This window comes from Amphiprion ocellaris, chromosome 1, assembly GCF_022539595.1.
Source record: "Amphiprion ocellaris isolate individual 3 ecotype Okinawa chromosome 1, ASM2253959v1, whole genome shotgun sequence".
In the NCBI taxonomy this organism is placed as follows: Eukaryota; Metazoa; Chordata; class Actinopteri; family Pomacentridae; genus Amphiprion; species Amphiprion ocellaris.
The window spans coordinates 16,848,420-16,870,613 of record NC_072766.1 but is presented as its reverse complement, the minus strand read 5'-3'; the positions used below and the strand labels follow the sequence as shown (position 1 = coordinate 16,870,613).

The following is a 22,194-nucleotide window of genomic DNA, read 5'->3' as shown; positions in this document are numbered from 1 at the left end:
GCTGAACTCCTGATCTTTCCCACAGACTTAGCAAAGGTAGCTTAAATTCTATCACGTAAGCTTCCTCCTGACATTGTTCAGATCTGCTGGCTTTTAGGCTTCAAACATAAAAGTTTTATGTTGACTGTAGTCAAGCAACACAGGGCAGTAACAGATCAAGCAGTATATCTAGTGTGATCCAAGGACTATGTCTAAAGTGGGTAGATTTAGGTGCAGACATGATGGCAACAGCCATTTAAAGATTACTGTGTTCGTCTGTGATTGACAGCTTACATGTCTGAAAGAAAGAAATCTTTGTGTGTAGATCCATGGTGAAACCCCTTTAAATGCACAAACAGCAGAGCAGTTTAACTTAACTGATGGGTGGATAAGTGACGCTTCTGCAAAACAATAATTACTGTGGAACAACAAAATGTCACGGCACTCAGTAAATGTGTATGTTTTCTATTCTCCTCTGCTTTTTGTATTTGTTTCATGTGTTAAGTGACTACAAGAAAATGTTAAAGTTATTTCATACAAACATTGATGTAAAATAATTTCATCATTTCCACTGGTAGAAGATGCTTTATTTTTTAAATTTTAGTCCACTGACAGTCCTTGAAAACTGATTCTAGCGGTTCACATCAGTTTGGGTTAAAAAGGCTAGCTAAGTTTAAAGCTGGTTTAGACATAAAAGGTACAATCAAATGGTTCTCCGAGTGTTTCTGAACACAACGCTCATATGCTTGCAACAGGTACGAGCTGCAACTGTCATATCAGTCAGGATGCTGAACGGCATCATGCAATCAACATCAAGGACTGCGTTTCAGGCATTGTTGTGACCGCTGGCAGATGCACATTGGCAATTTTATCATGGACTTCAAACTGGAGCAGAAGAAATGTCACATTCTCTGTCTGTAAGCAGGCCAGGACGAGCCAATGTTGACAACAAGGATCATTACTGGTGATGAAACAGCAGCTTTCACTAGAAGAAACCACAATCTCCAAGCATGACCACGAGCATGCTTGTCACTTTGCTTGACATATACATGGTTATGCACCATGAATTGGTCCCCTAGAGTCAGTCTGCCAAGTCCTAGTGTAACATCCTAAGGTAAACAACCTGAACTGTGGCACGGTGATTGTGCACAAGTTTTTTTGCTCACAACACAATCACTGCTCCCCAGAACTTGCCAGATTTGGCTCCCTGTGACTTCTTCCTCTTCCCCAAAACAGAATTCAAGTGGGAAAGTAACTGTTCTGACACAGCAGAGGATAATCTAGTGCACTCTGATAATGGCACTTGACATGCTTACAGAACAGGACTTCCAGGGAGCACTAAGAGTACAACTGTACAAAGTGATGAGTTCAGTGGGAATAACAGTCAAATTTAAATCAAGCCTGGTTTTTGCATTTTATACGCAAAGACTTGGAACTTTTTAATCGCACCTTGTAGACAGGTAATATCGCTCTGAACAAGAACACACACATACAGTCAATGATCTTAACTTGTCTGTAAGCCTGAAATGTTGAGCCACAAAGCTGAGAAAATGTGAACTGTAGAACCAAACATACAAGCAACAGAAGCTACAGGAGCTACAGAGCTTCTACAGTGTCTTGTGGGTTCATTAATAAGAAATACATGTACACAGGAAGGTTGCAGGGTTGGCTTTTATAAATGCCGTTCCTATTGATTATTTTTCCTATGTGTCAAATAAAGTCAGGCGTGATTCTATACATTTAAACCACCAACTACTTCATGACAAACACAGTACAACACTATACCTGCCAAAGACACATCTCAACAAAGAGAGACTTGCCATTCTGAACACTGGTTTTCTATTTTATGAATCCATCAGTCAACTAAGGCAGTTAGAGAGAACTGGGCATCAGCAGAGTGAGAGATGAAGGAGACATAAAAAGAGCATAGAGGGATGAGAGGAAAAAACATAGAGACAGGAAGCAGAAGGGAAAAGCAAGAAGAGAAAAAACAAAGAATGAACACATTCACACACATGCACAGGTCTGGGGGTTGAAGTCACAACAGCAGGTGATTGTCTGGAGGCGAGTTTCCACCAGGAGCTTCAAACAGCATGATGGAAATATGACAGAGTCCTTCCTGCAGGGAGGGTTGGCCTATACCTTTTGCTAGCAGTGGTCAGAAAAATAGCCCTTCAGTCTTAACATCACAGAATCGCAGCTTCCATCCTCTTCCAGAAAATAAGGCCATATATCTCTCTACTCTGCTTGCTGCTTCTCTCAGCATAATGAAACGAGCTGCCAGTTGGTGGAAGCTTTTCCCCAGAACAAAGCCCTCACAAGTCCTCACATTAATCCAGTGTGGCTGTTTTAGTTTAGATTTTACAGCAGGAAGCACTTTGGACTAAATATTCAGGGAGCTAGTTAACAATAAATTAAAGTGAAACGATGAGTCATAATATAGCATTTGTTATGTTATTGGTTACTTTTCACTATGGGTCAGGATAGTGATCCTAGAAATGGAAATCACTGAAAAGAGACTATCAGCTTTGCAGCAACCAGTGTGTGTGTGTGTGTGCATGTGTGTGTGTGTTGTGCAGTGTACTGGAAGAGCATTTTTTCTGCTTAGCGGAGCTGACACACACCAGCTGTACATGGCACTGAGGTAGCTGCTGTGGCTAAGCATGTCATCACCAGGAATGTGGAGAAACTGTCTGTCTGTCTGTGAGAGCCTGGTGACTGAGGTATTCATGGTAATAGCGTTTATAAACTTTGGTTGGTGACTATGACAGTAGATACAGAGCATAACAGGGCAGAGGGGCGCAAGAGAGAGAAATGGAAATTGATGAATTAGAGAAAAATATGGAAAAGGAAACACAGGAAGAAAAATGAGGGTAAAAGAAAGAGATGGTTGGTGTCCTTTTGTAACATTCCTCTACACAGATCTGGCCTCTTTGCTTTGCAGTGTGTGTGCACGTACATATCTTTGTGAGTTATTGATTCATAGATCCCCTAAAGGAATAGGATATTAATGGTGACCTCTACAGACAAGGAGACAGAGAAACAGAGTCAGAAAGAGAGAGGAAAGAACAAAAACTGTGCATGGGCGATGGAAGGACATGTATGAAAAAAAGACTAAGCAGGCAGGAGAAATAGCAAGATAGATGATGAGAAGGTAAAACTGACAAACACACACATGAGTACCTGAAACTTTTCTTTTCAAAATCCAGTCGACAACTTGTATGATGCTGGATGATATTGGAAAAAAACTGACATGTTTTTGTTTTTCTGTAAAAAAAAAATATTGGGATTTTAACTAGATGATTTAAATTCACTCTATTTGGGAAGAATTTGTGATTTTAGAATGATTGGGATGATTTATTAGGGGAGCGAATGTGCATCAAAAAGAAAAATCTATTTAACAAAAGCAGTTTGGAAGCTTCCCATGCTGTAACAGTAGCAAAGGCATTCAGAATATTTAGTTTTTCGCTTTGGATGGCTTTGAAATGTGGTGTTGAGTTGTGTGGTGGAAACAGCTGCGAGACACTGTAGACAAAGCATCTGTTTTTGCACCGTGAAAACTGAACATTTTTTTTACTTTTTGAGTATAATTTTGTTAACAAACTGCAGTTATTTTACGGATTTTCACGTTTTGTTAAATCACATATAATATTACAGAAATGAGCATTCACATACATGTCACTCCTAAAAATAACAAAGCAAATCTATAAAAATATCCACATCAAAGTCTGTATCTTGCGGTAATTGATTCTTTACCATTGTTTGAATATTTCACTGAATTTAAATCATCATTATTTTACTCATATTTTAAGTCTTTTTCACAATTTTTTGTTTACCGTTCACTGTTTTAAACATGTTTTTTCTGGCACCCTTGCTGTTACAGATTTTTGCTTTACAGAGTGGTCAACATCATTCTTCTGCAGCCGAAATATTTCCATACAATTGACATTGCATTTCTTTTTGCAACCAGATGTTCCTTTTCACTGTTTCTTTCCTGTTCCTCACTCTTTTTATGTGACTTTAAAATAAAGTTAAAAAGAAATAGTGTATTCAATAACACATAAATCGGACCACACTATGTTCGATCAGACAGGCTTTTCTTGTATATTAATCTTACTTTTGCGTGCACACCTTGCAATCTTGCTGCTGAAATGATATCTTGTGCGGCTCTAATTGATTTCTGCTGTCAGAGTCTACAACATTTAAAAACACAAAAGGTTTCACTTAACTACAGATTCCAGGTTATGTGGATGTGGCAGAGTGGTGTTGCACACTATTACAGATCGGACTTCAAGTCATTGTTCTGCACTACAGTCCACGTTTCATTCGGCTTCCAGCTAACAGGCAACTAGACTTCGAGGAACAGAACGAGCTAATGAGTGAGGGAGGGAAAAGAAGAGAGAAGGCAGTTTTTACATTTATATTTCATTCATTTCTGGTGTTTCCAGCTTTATAATTACAAATGAGGAGGAGGGGGATGTAAAAAATAGGGATGAAGGCATCCCGCTGACAGCGGCGTACATGCAAACTAGTGAATATTAGGTGACAAAACCCCATCACTACCCAGATCACCTTACAGCAGCTTTCTTAACTGCGCCTTCAAGACACAAGATAAAAAGCAAGAGAGAAGAATGAAGTCTGAAAAGTGATGACAGCAGCGGTGGTAGATAAATACAAGAGCTACAATCTTTAATTTTGCAAGTGTGGAATAAAACACTTCTCTTCACCACCTCCTGCTCACCCTCCTCACCTCCTCTCTCTGATGCCTCCTTCCTCACCTCTTCCCTGCGATTCCTTTATCAACTCATCTTACTTTTCTCTCATCTTCCATTCCTCGTTCTCTCCCTCATCTTCTAATCTCGCTTGTTCTTCGCTTTCCTCCCCCCCATCCCCTCCTTTCCTCTGCTCCTCATCTGCTCATTGCCCATTCCTTCAGAGAGGTGTCAGCCCATCCAGCGGTGGTGGTACAACCATGAGATGATGAAAGGATGAGGGAGTAAAAGGATGGTGGGGGATGGAGGGGTGGAGGCAGCAAAAAAAAGGGTGTGGTGAGCAGAGATTGTGATGTGAAATGAAAGATCAAAAGCCTCTAATCTCTGAAATGTCAGCTAACTGGGCAGAAATGCCCACCCGCAGACACAGAGAGGGAGAGCTGTATTTTCATATTCATACCGCAAGTTTAGAGGAGGTTTAAATGAATTCCAGGGTTACAGATGTTTCATTACTCCATCAGGAAGTTTGTCCACAGATTTTCAACAATGATTTGATTTGACTCCACCCTGTTAGCCTGCTTGTGTGCCCATCTTTCACTGCTGAAAGTAGGACGCTGCGATTTCAGGTCAACAGGGTGGCACATTTGTTAGTGATTGGCCTCTCGGGGGAAGTAAAGTATTTCTCATTTAATGTTCTTATTGTTTTCCTCCCTTCCTCTCTCTGTTCACCCGCCACACTCATCCTCATCTTCCTCTTTGCCTTCTCCCCTTCCTCAACGCAAATAGTCTGTGTTCCCCCACCTGTGAAACTAGGTGATGTCCTTGGCTTACAAGGACGGTCCTACACCGAGTGTGTGTGTTCTACACATTGTATGAAAACCAGAACATAACACACCTCTCACACTCTCTCAGACCAGTCAGACAATATCAGTACAACTGTCTTCATCAGACATCACTGCCATCTGTTGAAATTGGATTACATGTAGCCTGAAGCTGTAATGACATTCACAAGACTGATGAATGCAACTGAAAACTGGCGATTCAACACACACACACACACACACACACACACACACACACACTGTCTGTAGGGCTGATCATTTATCAACCTGTCTATCACCTTCTTTAATCACAAATTGAAGACATTAGTGGACATTGTACACTAGTGGAAATTTTTCACTTTCACAAAATATTTGGAAGAAGTTCCTCATTGTCACAACATGACAAAGACACCAAGGGCAGTATTTGGCATTTGTTGCTGAATTGATGCGAGTAAAAACAGAACAGCAGCGCTAAGGGACTGGACAGACTTATAATCTAAAATAGATGCAGACAGTGGACACACGTTCAGAAAACATGCGGCTCTGCATCGCAAATTTCATGTGATAGTAATCAATCACACATTTGCCAAACCTCCTCTCTCCAGTAGAGGAGACAGAGAGAGCCAAGTTGATCAAAATCAAACAAACCCAGTGTGACAATGTTTAAAGACAAGATAGCTGATCATATCTGTGTTCAGATAAAATACAGCCTAAAAATAGAGCCAAAAATGAAATACCTTTGAGGAAAGGAGAGCTGCATTAAAATTACTCCACAAAACATTTTTTTCACACCAATGTTTATTAAAGCATTTCTTATGGGATTGTATTTTTCTCTCTACCTCTCTTGCACAAACACACACTGCAGACTCCTGGGGTTCACAGTAAGAGTCAATTAAAGGAGCTCCCCATTGTAATTACACTATGTTAGATATACTAGCCCGCTGGGACGCGAGTGTTTGTGTGTTTGTCCTTCCTCCTTCTGTCATCTTCCCCTCCCACTCTTTTACACTCTCTTTAGCTCTACCTGGGGGTGTATCCAAGGAGGGGCTCATTAAATCCTCAATCCCCCTTTAGTCTCTTTAAGAAACAAAATACAGAAATCGCTCTATCTCTATGATCCTTTTAACTAAGGTGGAACATAAAATTAATGAAAGCACAACAAAATTATGCAAACTAGATACTTTTAGGAAAGACTTCTCTTTTAATAATTTTTACAATTAGCAGCATCCAAAAAAGCATGGAAAAAAAAACATGTCTCATTGTCTCACTGTTCATTTGTCACGTTCCTTTTCTTATCCTGCTTGCTTTGGGTCAGAAAAACTGCTGACACGTCTAAACCTGCTCTGCCACATTCAATCAATACAAAGACACTATCTCACACCAACAGCCATCCTTACTGAGAGATATGTTTCTGGAGCACAAGCACCGGTTTCAATTTAGCCAGTTACAAGGTTCTGGTGGCAAGCTGGGACGATTAAGGAGAATCTGAAAGGTTAATAGATGCTGTACGGCAGCTGTGGTTTAGATATTTGTCACAGAGGATCCCTGAAATGACTGAATTCAGAGACCTTTATCACATTCAGTACACATGGGTTAAAGACAGAAACAACCTAAACAGGAAAGATGTTTTAATATTAAACTGGGGAATGTGATATAGTTCAGGTTTTTGGTGTCAGTGACAACATATCTTAGAGGATATACTGCTCTGTTAACTCATGAAGTACTATTTTCACAGAGTGACTGACTATTGTGACTGTAAAAAAGACTTTAGCACAACCTGAAATACAGAGAGGAGAGGAGAGGAGAGGAGCAAAGATGACAAAGTGTTTGACATTAGAGAAAATTGCAAACGTGTGCAGTTTCTTGCAGTCCACTGTGAGACCAAGAAAGAGAAGTGTATATGTGTTTTCTATAGTAGAAATAGAATAGAATAAGTTTATTGTCTTCCAAATAAAAACAGAAATTCATCTTTTGTCACAGCTGTAAGACAACAATTAAAAACTAGAATCACTTCCTCTCTGTTGGTTCCATGTCTAAAAATTATCAAAAGCTGCGACTTTGAATCCAAATGTATCACATGAACGGCAGATAATAAAGTCAAATAAATAGTTTAGGTATTTTGTTAAATGCACTCATTTGGGGCCTTGCTGAAAATTAGAAGTCAAGATCAATATCACTTCTGTGTCTGTAGCCTAAACATGAAGCTACCAGATAAAAAAAAAAAAAACACTTACCAGCCTACCAGTATCTCTAAAGCTCATACTGACTTCTTGCCATCTTGTTTTCATCATATGATTTCTGTGCAATCAGCAAAAAACAAAACATGTCAATGGGTTTTGCACTGATTAATCAGTAAGCTTTAGAGGCAATAGTTTTCTTTTTTGCACTTAACTGAGCCAAGTTAGCAGTTTTCAGTATTTGTGCTAAGCTAAGATAACCAGGTCGCTGGTGGCAACTTCATATTTAATGTACAGACGTGAAAGGAGTATCAGCTCTCTGAACAACACAAGAGGAAATACGTGATATTCAAAAAAATCTATTCTTTTAAGAAGGTGTAAAGATACTGTGGTGGTTCATTATGTATTGTCATGACTACCCCTCAAAGTTAAAGATGATGGTCATCATTCTGTGATCTATTTATGGGCTCTCAGGTGGCTTATGAGTCCAATCCTGGCTTTTGAGAGGTATTCTGCATTCAGAAGTTCCGGTTCCTTCTCAGATGATGGTTTGCCAGAGTTTCCTGTCTTTGTCATTGGTTTCCCAATTGCTGAAATCTTCTAATCTTCTTTTTCCCATTTGCCTTCTTTAAGCTGGAAGTCAAAGATTTGTTTTGGCAGATGATCGCCTTTCAACAAAACAGATTGTGCCATCTTGTATTCTTGATAATGTAAAACTTAATGTTTGTTGTTTTAGGGTCATTCAGCCCATTTGATTTTCTGTCTTCTCAGCTGTAGATACATGCATGTATCTACAGCTGAGATCATATATAATCTCAGCTGATATTTTAGATGTTTTCAACGATAGCGTTGCTAGAACTTTTCAGGTGCCTTCAGATTGGTATGCTGTCGAGGTTTCTTATGCATACAGCAGAGATGGGGTAACCACTGCTTTGTAAACTGACATTTTGGTGTCTGTTCAAATGTCTCGATCATTAAAGATTCTTGTTTAGAGACATCCAAAAGCAGCTCACGTATTACAGGGTTGTTTCACTAACTTGAACTGATGGTTTAACCGATTTGTCAAAGCTGGTGATGTTTGGTAGCTAATCTTGGTCTACCTGCAGTTGATGTGAAGTCCAAGTATTGAATACGCATGGTTGAAGGCAGTCAAGATCTGTTGTTGTTGGTTTTCTGAGATAACTGCTAGACTATTATCTGCACATTAGAACTTGATTGAAAAGTCCGCCATCTCCTCTTCAGACAATTTTGATTCCAGGAGGTAGGCTGACGATGGACGTGATTGTGGCAAATGAGGATGGCGATGGAGCTGTGGCACTCTAACATCCCTGTTTCATCCTGATCTGACTTGAGAAGGTTCACAGATGCTGTTGCCGACTATACTTATGACAAACGTGCTGTTTTGTAGGAGTCTTGGGATTTAAATGTACTTTTCTGCACATTCCTAGGTGGATATGACATCGTATAGGGAAAGGGAGTTACAAAAGGTTTTTATAGTTTGCCATGTTATCTTTTCAAAACAACTGTTAGGACTATCATTGTAAGTTAACATTTTGCAGATAATCATACACCGACTCAGTGTTTGGAAAGAAACTGCAGTTTGTAACAGCAGTTATTTAAAACAGCGAGTCCAATTTTGTTTTTGTCGTCTGTGCACAGGAGGCAGAGAAATGAGACAATGGAGAGAATATAATGCAAGTCTGTGTGAGTAAATCTGCATTCAAACTCACGTAAGCCTTAATGGTGTTCCTGATGAACTGCTGATATTTAACAAGAAGAAGCACAACATGGATGCCCATTAAAAAGGAGAGAAGAGTCACCAAAGATACACCATGTGACTGAGCTCTCACTGCTGCAGCCAGCGCAGGACATCAATTCAGTGCACATTTAACTCAAGCAGACACACGATCATTTGCAGGTCTGTGACTCCAAAAATAATCCTCTTCATAATGAGCTGCAGCAAATAGGCTTTTGGGGTTTCCAAGTTTTTTTTATGCACATTTTCACTTTAAAAGATTGCAAAAACAAAAATGTCTCAAACAGGCACACATTGAATACAAAGAACTTGAAAGGACAGGGAAGGTGTGTCTCACTGTCCCTGAACGGAACTGAAGGTTTCACGTTTGGCTGTGGTGTAAGAGGAGACTGAGAGAAGGAGATGAGACAGATGAGAGGGAGGCTGAGGGAATGAACCCCTCATGAGGAAACTCATTTATATTCAGGATGGAAATAAAAGGATTGATGTTAAGCATTCTTTTACTGGATACTTTACAGGCTGCAGAGTCTTTGTTTCACAAGGCAAGGAAGTTTTACATAACTCACTAATGACCTGTAGTCAGGTGAACAGTGTGGGTGGATAAGTACGTACTTGAACCTGTTATGGTACCTGAAGCATGGACAGATCTGAAATGTTACATGTACAACCAATTTAATGAACCAGAAACAAATTGCCAGCCACTTCTGTGTTCAGCATTTCTGTTTTTCCACTGCAGCACTATATACAGCAGACTTGGCCAATGAACAGAAAATGTATGTAATTAAGTGTCCATTAAGCGCAGCGAATATTATTCCTCCTTACTGCTTTAAAGTAGTACAAGTAACATTTCAGCATGTATTACTTAAGAAATTAATCTTCAGAAAAGCAAAATTAAATCAACAGAGAGGAAGTTTCTTTCTGATTATGCTGTATTTCCCATTGTGCCACCAAGGTCAAACGATGTGGGAAATTCACTTAATTGCTTGATGACACGAAAACAATGAGAAATTATGTTGTTCTAGAAATGAGGAAAGAGAGGGGCAACATTAAATCCTCGCCCAATGGTATTAAAAAGTGCCACCTGCAATTTAAAGAACGTGCTAACCTGGGGCCATAGACCATATTTGTCTTATCACTTTGAGATTTTAATTAAAAGATTATTCAGCCAACTACTGACTGAATATTATAATGTCATGTATAAGACTCGGCAGACTACAGAAACCAGTGTAACGTAATCTTTTCAAAAACGCTTTCCAGATTGGACAAGACAAGGCATTGGCTGTGCATTTAAATTATGATGGACACGTGAAATGACACTACAAAGGGCTGCACAAAATCGCTTATTGAAGCTCATAAGGCTGAATAATATTACTCAGGAATCTCCACTTTTCATTGAGCGCCAAATAGTAAAATGGAAAAATAAATAAAATAAATCAGTGTCCCCTCTTTCCTGGGGAGCATACAGTAGGGATTTCTGCACTGTGTTGGTTTGGCAAACAGGCTGCAGGCTAAACCAAGATCCTCATAATCATTCAGATAATTCCACGTTACCTACAGGCTAGAGGGCCAGAGCCATTTTCCCAGAGACATTTGTTTGGGAAAATGGCTCTAAACACACACAGTATAATTTAGCAAACCCCAACACATAAGCTTTGAAATATAGCAAATAAATGCTACTATCGGTGGCAGACTGGCCATCTGGAGTACCTGGACTCTGCTTCCCAAGGGGCCAGTGGAACTGTTATGAAAAGATTAAAAAATGTCCCATGCTGTTTAGTCTCATATTTGTCTGGCCAGTCGGCTCCAGACAGGCTTATGTGTGTATGGCAAGGATATAAATTCATTACGTCTCATGAATGCACCTCTCCTCCATATCCACATTTAATATATGCCGGACGATTTCAGCAAGCAAAATGAAAAATGGAATAAAGGCAGATGATGTGTATTTGAAAATATAGTTTATAAATAAAATATATATTATAAATTCAAAGAAAATCATATATCTCTGTATATAAATTATTTCCTTAACTAGAAACTGGATGCAATACCGTAGCTATCACATTGATTGGTTTGACCTTTTGGTATTTAGAATCCTTTCCTGTCACGGTGTCTAATGTGAACAAAATCGTTAGCCTCTAAAAGCACATTTTTTATGACACCAGTATTTGTACTCAAACATGCAATTCATTCCTTAATTTACTGATAACCTGAGCCTTTATTAAACACCAAGCCTTTACTTGTCTTGTGTCAGAGAGCTAATAAAAGAATCGTGAGGACAGGAGCTGATAATACACAAAGCTGAGCCCTGATTACCAACGATAGACCCAAGAGCTAATATGGAATGTAGATGATAAACCTGTACACGTAAAATACCACCATGTGTATGATTATGTTGCCCTCTGTGCTGAACTCTAAACCAAGACAGAATTCTAGCACAATACATATTGTTTAATTCTTCATTGGGGATTTAACATGGTGTACTGCGCAGACCAAAACCAGTAAAATCCAGTGGGATTTCTTTATTTTATTGTACAAGAGGGCAGAATTCACCACTTGTATCTACCATATGGTATATGGTTAATAATAATCCTGCTATTACAAACGCTTTATCACAAAGCAGAGCCGTTTGAAAGGCTTGGTAAAGGTCAGGAGAAGGTGCACGATCACATGAAGACTGTTTCACCCCAACAGAAGTCTTTACCAGATTATCATGTCTATCATGTTGGTGTGAAAGGCTAATTTGTGAGCTACACCTGGCTTAGGAGTGTCACTTTCTAGAACAACCCTCTGGAGGACATTCAGGAAATTAGACAAAAAAAAAAAAAAAAGGAAATTAGACAAAATACACAAACACTCTGGTATGTTATCAGCGTCTATCCCTGTACAAATCCCACTGAACCACCAAAGAACAGTAATTACTGTAAATGGTGGAGAAACAGGAGAGAGCAGAGACAGTGTGAGGGATGATAAAGGCAGCGAGAGAGATAGCGGCTGCTGCAGCTTGAGCCAGAAGCTGTTCATTAAAGCCAACCCTACCCCCAACTCACACTGCAACACACACACACACACATATATACATGCCTATCTCCTGCAACATGCTGCTGTTAAACATCATCCACATTTACTCAAAATTACCATATTTTCAGTCACTTCTCCAATTTTTTCTTCATCTCTCTAGTCCAACATTTTCACATCTTGTTTCCTCAAACCTCTTCTATTTGCCCTTCACTGTCTCTATCTCTTTCAGTTCCTTCCCCATCTTCTCCCTTCTTTCTTCTTTCCCTTCTCTCTGTGAAGAGTCTCTGCACTCTTCACAGACTTTTCATACATACAGCATAAACACCATTTCCAGCTCAACACACAGATTTCCCCACTCCTCCACTTTAAACACAATTTTTTTAAACAGACCACTGTTTCCCACAGGTCAATCATTCCATAGTGTTCTTTACTCTTCATCTTCATGTCTTCACCTATCCCCTTGAGCTGACACGCAGCTAATCTAAGTCAATTAGACAAATGGTTTTTATTCTCTCCTCACATTATAGTGTCTGCAACTGCATTCATGATGGACTTAAAGTCATTACAGTAAGCTGTATGTGTGTCTGGTGTGTGTGATTTTCATAGCCTAAGCTAATTAGGCAGCGCTCATAGTACTGCCAGCTACAATTGCAGATCAGAGAAATGCTGGCGAGATAAGGCTGAACATACGAACACATACACACCAGGATTATTTTTAATGACTTCACATGCTGCATACAGGCAAACACACATGCAGAATTGCAGGAATAAAGAAAATGCAAACACAATATATTATTATAACTTCCACTGTTGCGCTAATTTTTATTTCTCACTCCTTCAAATCACTCAATTATGCACAAACGGAGTGCAATTTCCTTCCTCCATCCAGTCCATTTATCATTTATTCTGAAAAAAAAAACTAGTTATACATTGAGCATATGATATACTTTGGCCTATGGGAAAGTTTGGAGAGTGACAACTTTTCCATTTGTTTAGACACGCTAGTTTGACGGTGTCTGCATACCATTTAGCTGCTCAACAGATGGCCAATAAATATAAAAAGAAAGCCATGAAAATAAATTACTCCTACACGCAAACAAGAAGTTACACTCACGCATGTGCAATGCACATCTGTCCACACACCGAATTACACCTACACACGAGTTTTATTACGACAAACCAGTCACGCAAACACATGAGAAATTATAACAACCAAAAAATGACACTAAACACACACACTCAGAAGATTGCATCAACACACTTCTCGTTCCTGCTCCTGTAATTGAAGCCCAAACCGTTTTCAGCAGGGGTGTAAATTTATTGGCTCCACACATGACATCAGGTGGTTGTGTATATATAAGTGTGTATGTGTGTGAGCAATCTATGTGTGATAAATCGTCTCTATATAGGGGTAATAAACAATACAACATACTTTTCCACAGAGAGTTGCTGCCTTTCTTCCACTATGGTCAGATGAGGGGTTGGTGTCTGTGTGTGCGCATTTCCCAAGAGTGCCAGTTACAGTCTTACACACACACAGAGCCATAAATACAGCTACTTCAAACCTTTTATTGGTCACAGCATGTACTCCATGTTCCTATCCTTCTTCCCTCCTTTTCAGGTTCCTCAGTCTTTCTCTCTTTTTCTTACTATAGCCTGTTTTTCCCATTTTTCACCCTCAGTTTCTATTCATCCCTCAAACCCTCCAAGTCTATGTGACATCCATTTACTCCTTTGTCAGACTCTCTCTTACATGAGTAGCTATTATTTTTTCTTTCAATCTGTCTCACGTATCAGTATATGACAAGAAACAGAAGTACGACAAATTACAGCAATTAGGGCTTCAAAAGTTTCCACTGATGAACATTTGCGTGCAGCACTTTGGGACCAACTCAGACTCTGACAAAGAATGACGGAAAAGACGGAGATAAGACTCAACAGGACAGTCACTGTGCACACTCAGAGATGTTACTTTTCTCCTGGACTGAATGAAGTTTCATTTCATCCCAGACAGAAACCACAAATGAACAAATAGAAAAACTCCAGAAGAGTCACAATGAACACCATTGTTGGGAATGTACTGTAGATGCTTATATATTCCATTACATGCTCAAACTGTAAATCTACCAATAATTATCTTGCCAGCCTGAAGAGTAGGCCGCCCACTCAAATCTGTGCACCACGTGTGCTTAGCATTAATGCATGCAGGACCTTGGAATGGTATGGATTTTATGAAACAGTATATTATCATCCTAAAGTACAGTCTGTACTTTAAGCTTGAGACATTTCTATGGCGCTTTAGAAGTTCTACAAGTCAAGATTTTAAAATGCAAATGCTGGCATTGGTCTGTTACCACACCAGGCCTGTGAGATGTCCTTCGAAAGCTATATTTAACTCTCACATCAAAAGCTACAGTTAAAGAAACTTGGCCTCGGAGGGAACGAGAGGAGGGAATGTCAGTGAAGTAGAGAAATGACAGTCAGCGCAGAGTCAACGAATGAGAGAGCAGCAACAAGATTCATAGGAGGAAGTTTAGAGGAGATAGAGAGCTGTGTGTGTGTGTGTGTGCGTTTTACGGGGTAACATTTCGGTCATGTAAGGAGTCTATATGAGAAATAGGTCTCAGTGCAGTAAAAGAGCTGACGCAGCATAACACTAAGTTCACACGCAGATTAGCAGCCTGGTAAGAGAACACACACACAAACACACACACACACACACACACACACACACACACACACACACACACACACACACACACACACACACACACACACACACACACACACACACACACACACACACACACACACACACACACACACACACACACACACACACACACACACACACACACACACACACACACACACACAATGAATAATATACACACTGAAATACCCACAGAGACACAGATAAGTCAGGAATTAACCACACACATATGGGTATGCATAGAGGAATCCACATACAAACATGAAGTATGTAAATGGCCATATTTTTTTTTACTTAAACACGTACACACAAAGATACAAAGGTGCACACACACTCCACAGAAGGAAAGTTGCTGGATGGAGGCAATAAAATGTGCCACATCCAGACCTCATACCCGCTTATAACACCACTGCAGTCTGACAAAAAGACTCACACACTGACACACAAAAAACTCTGTTGTAGTCTAAAACAGCACACAGACACACACACAAATAAATGCCACTGCAGTCTTTCTGCTTGACATACATGCAGACCATCTCCTGAGATAATGTCTCTGAAGGCAGTTCTTTATGATTTTGTATCATATATATGTGGGACTTACTGGGACTGATCAGCTGATCCATGATGAATATCAACCTATAGTTTCTTGGTGTCTTTAAATCTGTCTCAGCGCTGTAAACACACCGCACATAGAAAAACACTCTCTCCCTCCTTCCCTCTTTTGCCTCTCTTGGGGTGTATTAAGAGCAGTCATGATTCTGTGCCATTGCTTCATTGTGTGTGTCAGTGTGCATGCATGTATGTGTTTGTGTAATGCCATTAGTGATGTGGAGAGAGGAGCTATTAGCATAAAGAATGGTTTTATAGCACAATACAAAACACTCCCTCACAAGAGGCGATGCCCAACACACACACAAACACAACACATCCATAAACATACACTCACAGTAATGACCTATTTTGTTAAGCACACTGAACAATCCAAGTACACAATAATAAACTCCTCATTTGTTATGTACTCGAACCATTAAAGCGAGAGATCATGAGGGGAGGAGGCAGAGGGACGAAAAGGAGAAAGGGCTGCATGTGTGAGACAAAATGCACAGAAATATATGTAAGGACGCACAGATATGCCGAGGTACAAACGATAGAGATGAATGGTAAGTTAAAGCAAATTAGAAAAATTGTAAGAGGGCAAAAGTGAAATGAAGGACTTCTTTACCCTGCAAATACAGGATGACCATGCACTCACAGTGCCCCCTATTGGCAATCAATGAAACACCACTGTGGATACGGGCAAACCCAATCATAGAATCTCTTGCAGATCTCATTGCAGCTCAGATCTTAAATAGTCTCACTGAATCACTGGGTTAAAGGCGGTTATAAAGTTTGCATTACAATTAACAGACATTTTCATTTTCCCTCACACCATAAGAGACATAAACACACTGTTCTGTTTACTGTCACCTTGTTCATATAAAAGCTCTGAACGTAGATGTCACTGAACAAATTCAATTACATTTGTATGCTTCTATCGGAAACTGTGTGATATTACACAAGTGCGTAGTGCAATGTTTTCACAACATTTGCTAAACAATAACGCATCAGATGCAGCTGCTGACGCACTGGAAAATTATAAGGCTGGATTCATAAATCCTCATCAAGATGTTCCAGCAGTTGCACAACACATTCTTACAAACTAGTGACTGATTATTAGCTCAGCTACTCCCAGAGCATCGGATTTATGCAATGATTCAAACAGGAACATAGCACTACATACGGCAGCACAAAACATCACATTGTATCAGGCATTCATTCGGTATAGAAGATGCATAAACTGCAAATATGTGATGTGAATAATACTATAATAGCCCATTTCTAAACTACGCTGAAATACTGTTACAAGTAAGTGACATCCAACAAGACTCAGACTGACAGATGTAGTCCAACTACTGTTAGCATGTTAGAATAAGTTGGTTGTTGCTACAGACAATAAGTAAACTTCTCTTGTTGGAAATGTTCAAGTTATCTCATGTGGATCATCTTTCTCAGGTGTGTGGTTTACTTTGTATTCTCCACCTTGCACATTACTGTGCAAACAGGCTCAAAAGGGCTTCAAGTCCTTTTTGAATATGATCCCTCTAACCGATTCACCACTAAAAAACTGGAATAATACTTACAAGTATACTATTCAGGGCCCATCTTAGAGGAAAATGGTTTAATGGATGGAGTGAAGAACACATCTCAATGTGCCTCCTGTCCAGCCTAGTTTATGAACTGTACTTGGACTATCTTACATGCATGAAATAATTTAAACAATGTTCAACAAGGTGAAGCTAAGCCTGGGTAGAGCTGAGTGGATGCCAAAAATCTAAATCTAAAAAAAGAAGCTTCTGCCTCGGGCAAAATGCATAGAAATACTGCCAAATGGAAATGGTCCACAGAATGCTATGTGTCGGTCAGTAATAAAAACTGTGTGCTTTATTGCTGTCATGCCAGTTTAAAAAAAAATTAACACAAACTAGAAAGTATAGTTACGGTAACTGAAAATACTGAAATTAATAATTAGTAAATTGAAGTGTAATGAACTTAAATTGTTACTTCATGTAATTACTACATATTCTATCAATTTAATTGAAACAGATTAGCTTCTGCAAAATCAACTTGTGTGAGCTGACAATGTGTAAGTAATATATATATAATAAACCTCTCTTGGCAGCCACATTTTTGTTTTTGAATATTTGTTGACCTTCAAACCACAGAATAAATACAAACAGTGTAGCCAAAAATGAATGAGACCAGCTGGGGTCCTACACCATACTGCGACAAAGGAGGAGGGATGAAACAACTTGAGAACAGCTATCCAACAGCCCAGTTAATGCATACTGACCACTCACATCTCATCTCCAGAGCAAAAAATTCTCTGAAGATTGTGAGTCCCTCAAATCTTCTTCTCGAAAGGTGCAGCGGAGGTCCAGGGCTTTCCATCTAAGGGAGCAAAGTCAACCTTAGCTTGTTCAATACTTTCCTATTTTGATATCTGAACTCTCCACCACGACCACTATAATGATCCTGGCAGTGGAGAGCTTAAGCTTGGAGAAGAAAGAGACAACAAAAACCTGCTACTACAAGAACAACATGGCTACAGCGATCCACCAACTCAGGCAGGCACTGAAATGCTTGAGGCAGCAGTTTCAACAAGACAAGTGAGGATGAGAAGAGACCTTTTACAGAGCTAAGAAGTCTGGCATACAACAATTTCCCATTAGAGCCTTCATGCATGACCTGACTGTGACAACAACATTAGTCCCTGAGGAAATGATCAGCGGGGCCTAGATGGTCTGCCAGATCCAGATCTATGGTACCAAAGAGTGTGCTGAGAAATTCCATTTTTCTCTTGGTGTTGAGCAGATACCCAGCATTACACAGAAATGTTTGAGCTACCGGGGGAAGACCTTCGATAGCACCTTCAAAGACTCCATCCTGCAGTAAGGGATTGTGCTTAATATATATAGACCCCTCTTGGTTCCTAAAGTGCCAATATCGATCAAAGAGACCTTCAAAAGAGGTCAGTGGCTGTCTACACAACTGACTGGGGCTGAGTAAATAAGCCTAACACTGGTGCTCTGTACGGCTGAAGCAACAACCTCCACATTGGTAGCGTGGGTGAAGAATATAAAGTGAACCGTGTGAGGGAGCTCTGCAGTACAGAGACTCCAATGACCCAAAGGTCTCAGATGCCTCGCATTGATATCAGAACAGGGCAGAAGTGGAGGTAGCAAAACCTGGAGAGGCGGCAGAGGCTCAACTGAGGCATGGAGATCTGGTGAGTACAGTAGAACAAGTTAGGACTGACCTAGGTAGCAACATAATACCTCACTATGGCAGGGCACAGATGAAATAGAGCAGGTCACAAGTGCTGAAGGAAGTTCAAGCACAAATTAAGAAGAAACCAACCAACAGGACAGTCAGCATGTGAGAACAGGGAGCCTGGACGAGATGGAAGCAAGCAGAGGAGCGCAAAGTTTCATGGTCTGAGCTCTGGAAGGTCGAGCTCCATTGAATTAAGTTCCGATAATCTTCCTTTTAAACTTGTTTTTTCTGTGTGATGGTGGAGATGCCAACATATCAGGTGTGAACAGATCAAGGTAACATTGAGCATATCTTGAGCAAAGTGGCTCTGAGTTAAGGGAGATACCGGAGGCAGCACAAAAACGTATTGAGGGTTACAGCTGACATCACTATCCTTCCATCATGCAGAATAAACATTTCTGTCCAACGCCTACAAAGACAATCACCTTCATCAGATCTGGGAAGAAGCATGAACAGTAACGAAGACCCTCCACCCTCCCCATTCTGGTGTACAGCTCACAGCGCTGGACTGATAGTTAAGCTGGTAGCTGATCTAGACAGACAGCTCAAGTTCCCAGAGGAGATCGCAGAAACACCACTGAGAACAGACATCGTCATGCTCTCCTGATTGTTCAAGTAGGTCTTACTGAGGGAGCACTTTGTTCCATGGGAGGATCAAACAAATAAAAAATTGCCACTGAAAGGAAGGACTCAAAATGTGCTGAGCTGGTGAGGTAGTGCAGAGAGAATGAGTCGCAGGCAAAGTCTATTTAGGGGGCTGCAGAGGGTTCGCTGGCCAGTCCCTCTGCCAGATGTTTACCATACTTGGTATCTGTGGGGCTGGAAAGTGTAGGGTCACAAAGAGAGGTGGGGAAGCTGCTGAAGAAGCCTCTAGATGGCTGTGGATTGGGAGGAGAGCTGTTTATGGAGAGACTGCTATTTATTCAATTTAGAGCACAAAACCCCTTACGATGCCAAGAACATAACTCAAGATGTGCTCAGGTTTGTATTAAGATGTGTTAAGAAGATCAGATGGCCAAAACACAATAACACGGTTACTGAAAAGTTCTAATCTATTATCAGGGTATTTCAATGACTGTATTTTAAAAATGAAATTTTGTCAGTCAAAATTTGGATTGTAATATGTAATATACACGTTTAGTGAACTTCCACTTAACAACTACATACAGTCTTAATACAGCCATGTGAAAAACAAGCAAATATGTGCAAAATTGTTGCATTTTTCTGAGCCTATTTTACCAAACTAACATTTGATCCTCTTTGATATAGTGAATTCAGAAGAAGGTGTTATACTTCAACAGCATCACAAGGAAAATCAGATTTTTATAATAATTTATCCAACAAAAACATCAGTAGAAATAAAATTATTTTGAAGAAAAGGCCTCAGAGGCAAGCATTATTCTACTTAGCAGAAATTACTTCTGAAAGGTGTTTTGTATAACTGTCCACTGTACTCTAATATAAGCTCGCTGAAACGTTTGGCCACTCTTTTTGTGCAAAAATCTTTCAGGTGCAAGGTGTCTGAGGGTGTTCTTGCATGTACTACATTTTTCAACCCCCCCTTACAGTATTTCAATGGGATTCATGTCGCTCATAAACCTCCACCTCTCTGTGGATCACAAACTTTCTGACAGAAAAGCAGCAGGTGGAGAAAAATCACATCCAGCACAAGGAAGGTCAGCACTGCCACCACCGCCCCCTCCACCCTCTAAACCAATGATGGCACCTCAGGAGACCCGTCAGATAAACTTCTTTAAAATTTGCAGACAACACAACAGTCATTGCTCCTTTCAAAGAAGGTGATGAGTCTGCAGACAGGAGGTTGAACAGCTGGCAGTGTGGTGCTGGCACAACAACCTGGAGCTTCTTAACACTGCTATACACTGTGAAGATAAAGTAGACTGGAGGAGAAAGGAAGCATGAAAATTACTAAAGATAATCAATGTTTTGTGTCATTTGATTGAGAATGTCACCTTCATTGCAGTGTTTGAAAGAGGAAATGTTTGCTTGTTCAAATATGGGGAAAAAAAAAAATCAACAATTTCCATGGGATGTACATATTTTCCATGACTGTAACTCCAGTTTGAGAACATAAAACATCATAAAATAAAATAAGTGAATGACTGATTATTTTAAGACTAGAGCATCCATGTCGTGTAGTTTTTGGGTGAGAATAGCTCATTTGCAATTTTCATGGAAACACACTTACTTCATTATCACTCACACAATCGTGATGACACAAACACATCACACCCACACACTTCTTGGAATTCAAACACCTTGAAATCACAAGGAAGACTCACACAAGCTAACAGATGACAGAGGTAGAACAACAAGCAGATGAGCACATCCTTGCACATGTAATTTGCGGTTTAAATTCCAGTGGAGGCAGCTGGTGTGTTTTAAGAGAATCAGACCTGAAGTTGTTCTGGGAATACACAAACATGGGGATGTGATTACACATTCTGGGAAGATCTTAGACACAGACCGGGATACAGCCAAATGCAGCAGGGGAAGCGAAAAGCAATAAACAGCTGCTTGTGTATTGGTGTCTTTTTTCCAAAGGTGGGCATGTTTGCATTTGTGTACTTGTGTGATTTGTAAGTGTTCCATATGTTCAAAAGAAAATGTGTTGATTCTGTTCACATGCATTTAGCTTACCTTTGCAACAAGGCTGAGGGCTTCTCGGCAGGAAGGATGCACTTTTGATTCCTGTGTCAGATCAGGCACTTCCTCATGCAGGTACAGCTCTAACATGGATGCCAGCTGAGACAGACCTTGTTTCTTCTGCTCAGGCATAGAAGTCAGGTCTGTAAACCAGAATTTTGAAAAATCATCTCTCTGTGGCTAAACAAATGCAGCCTCCAGCTAAATGTGTCCAAAACAACCTACACACTCGCAAAATCTAGTCATGCTGGTGCAGAACCTGAAATTTGTGTCTCTGGAGAAAGACCATAAGTTGTAGTATACTGTAAATACCTTGAGTTAAATCTCTCAAGTGGAAAAGCATACAGTGCTTCTAAAAAATAAAAGTAGTAGCCATTATCATCTTTTTGACCACACTGAGAAAAAAATGAAACGTTTGATCATAGCTATTCCAAAAAACTTGAAATCTACCACAGTCTCTGTATAAAAGAGCTTTGAA

General features: G+C 40.0%; 1 protein-coding gene across 1 annotated transcript in view; it reads right to left on the bottom strand.

Moving 5' to 3' along the window:
- Positions 1–22,194, bottom strand: part of smyd3 (SET and MYND domain containing 3) — an 81,488-nt gene that overhangs the window by 37,006 nt on the left and 22,288 nt on the right. Inside the window, exon 5 of the mRNA XM_055015603.1 lies at positions 21,711–21,859. Within this exon, the coding sequence (XP_054871578.1) occupies positions 21,711–21,859 (149 nt within the window). The remainder of the gene's footprint in view (positions 1–21,710; positions 21,860–22,194) is intronic.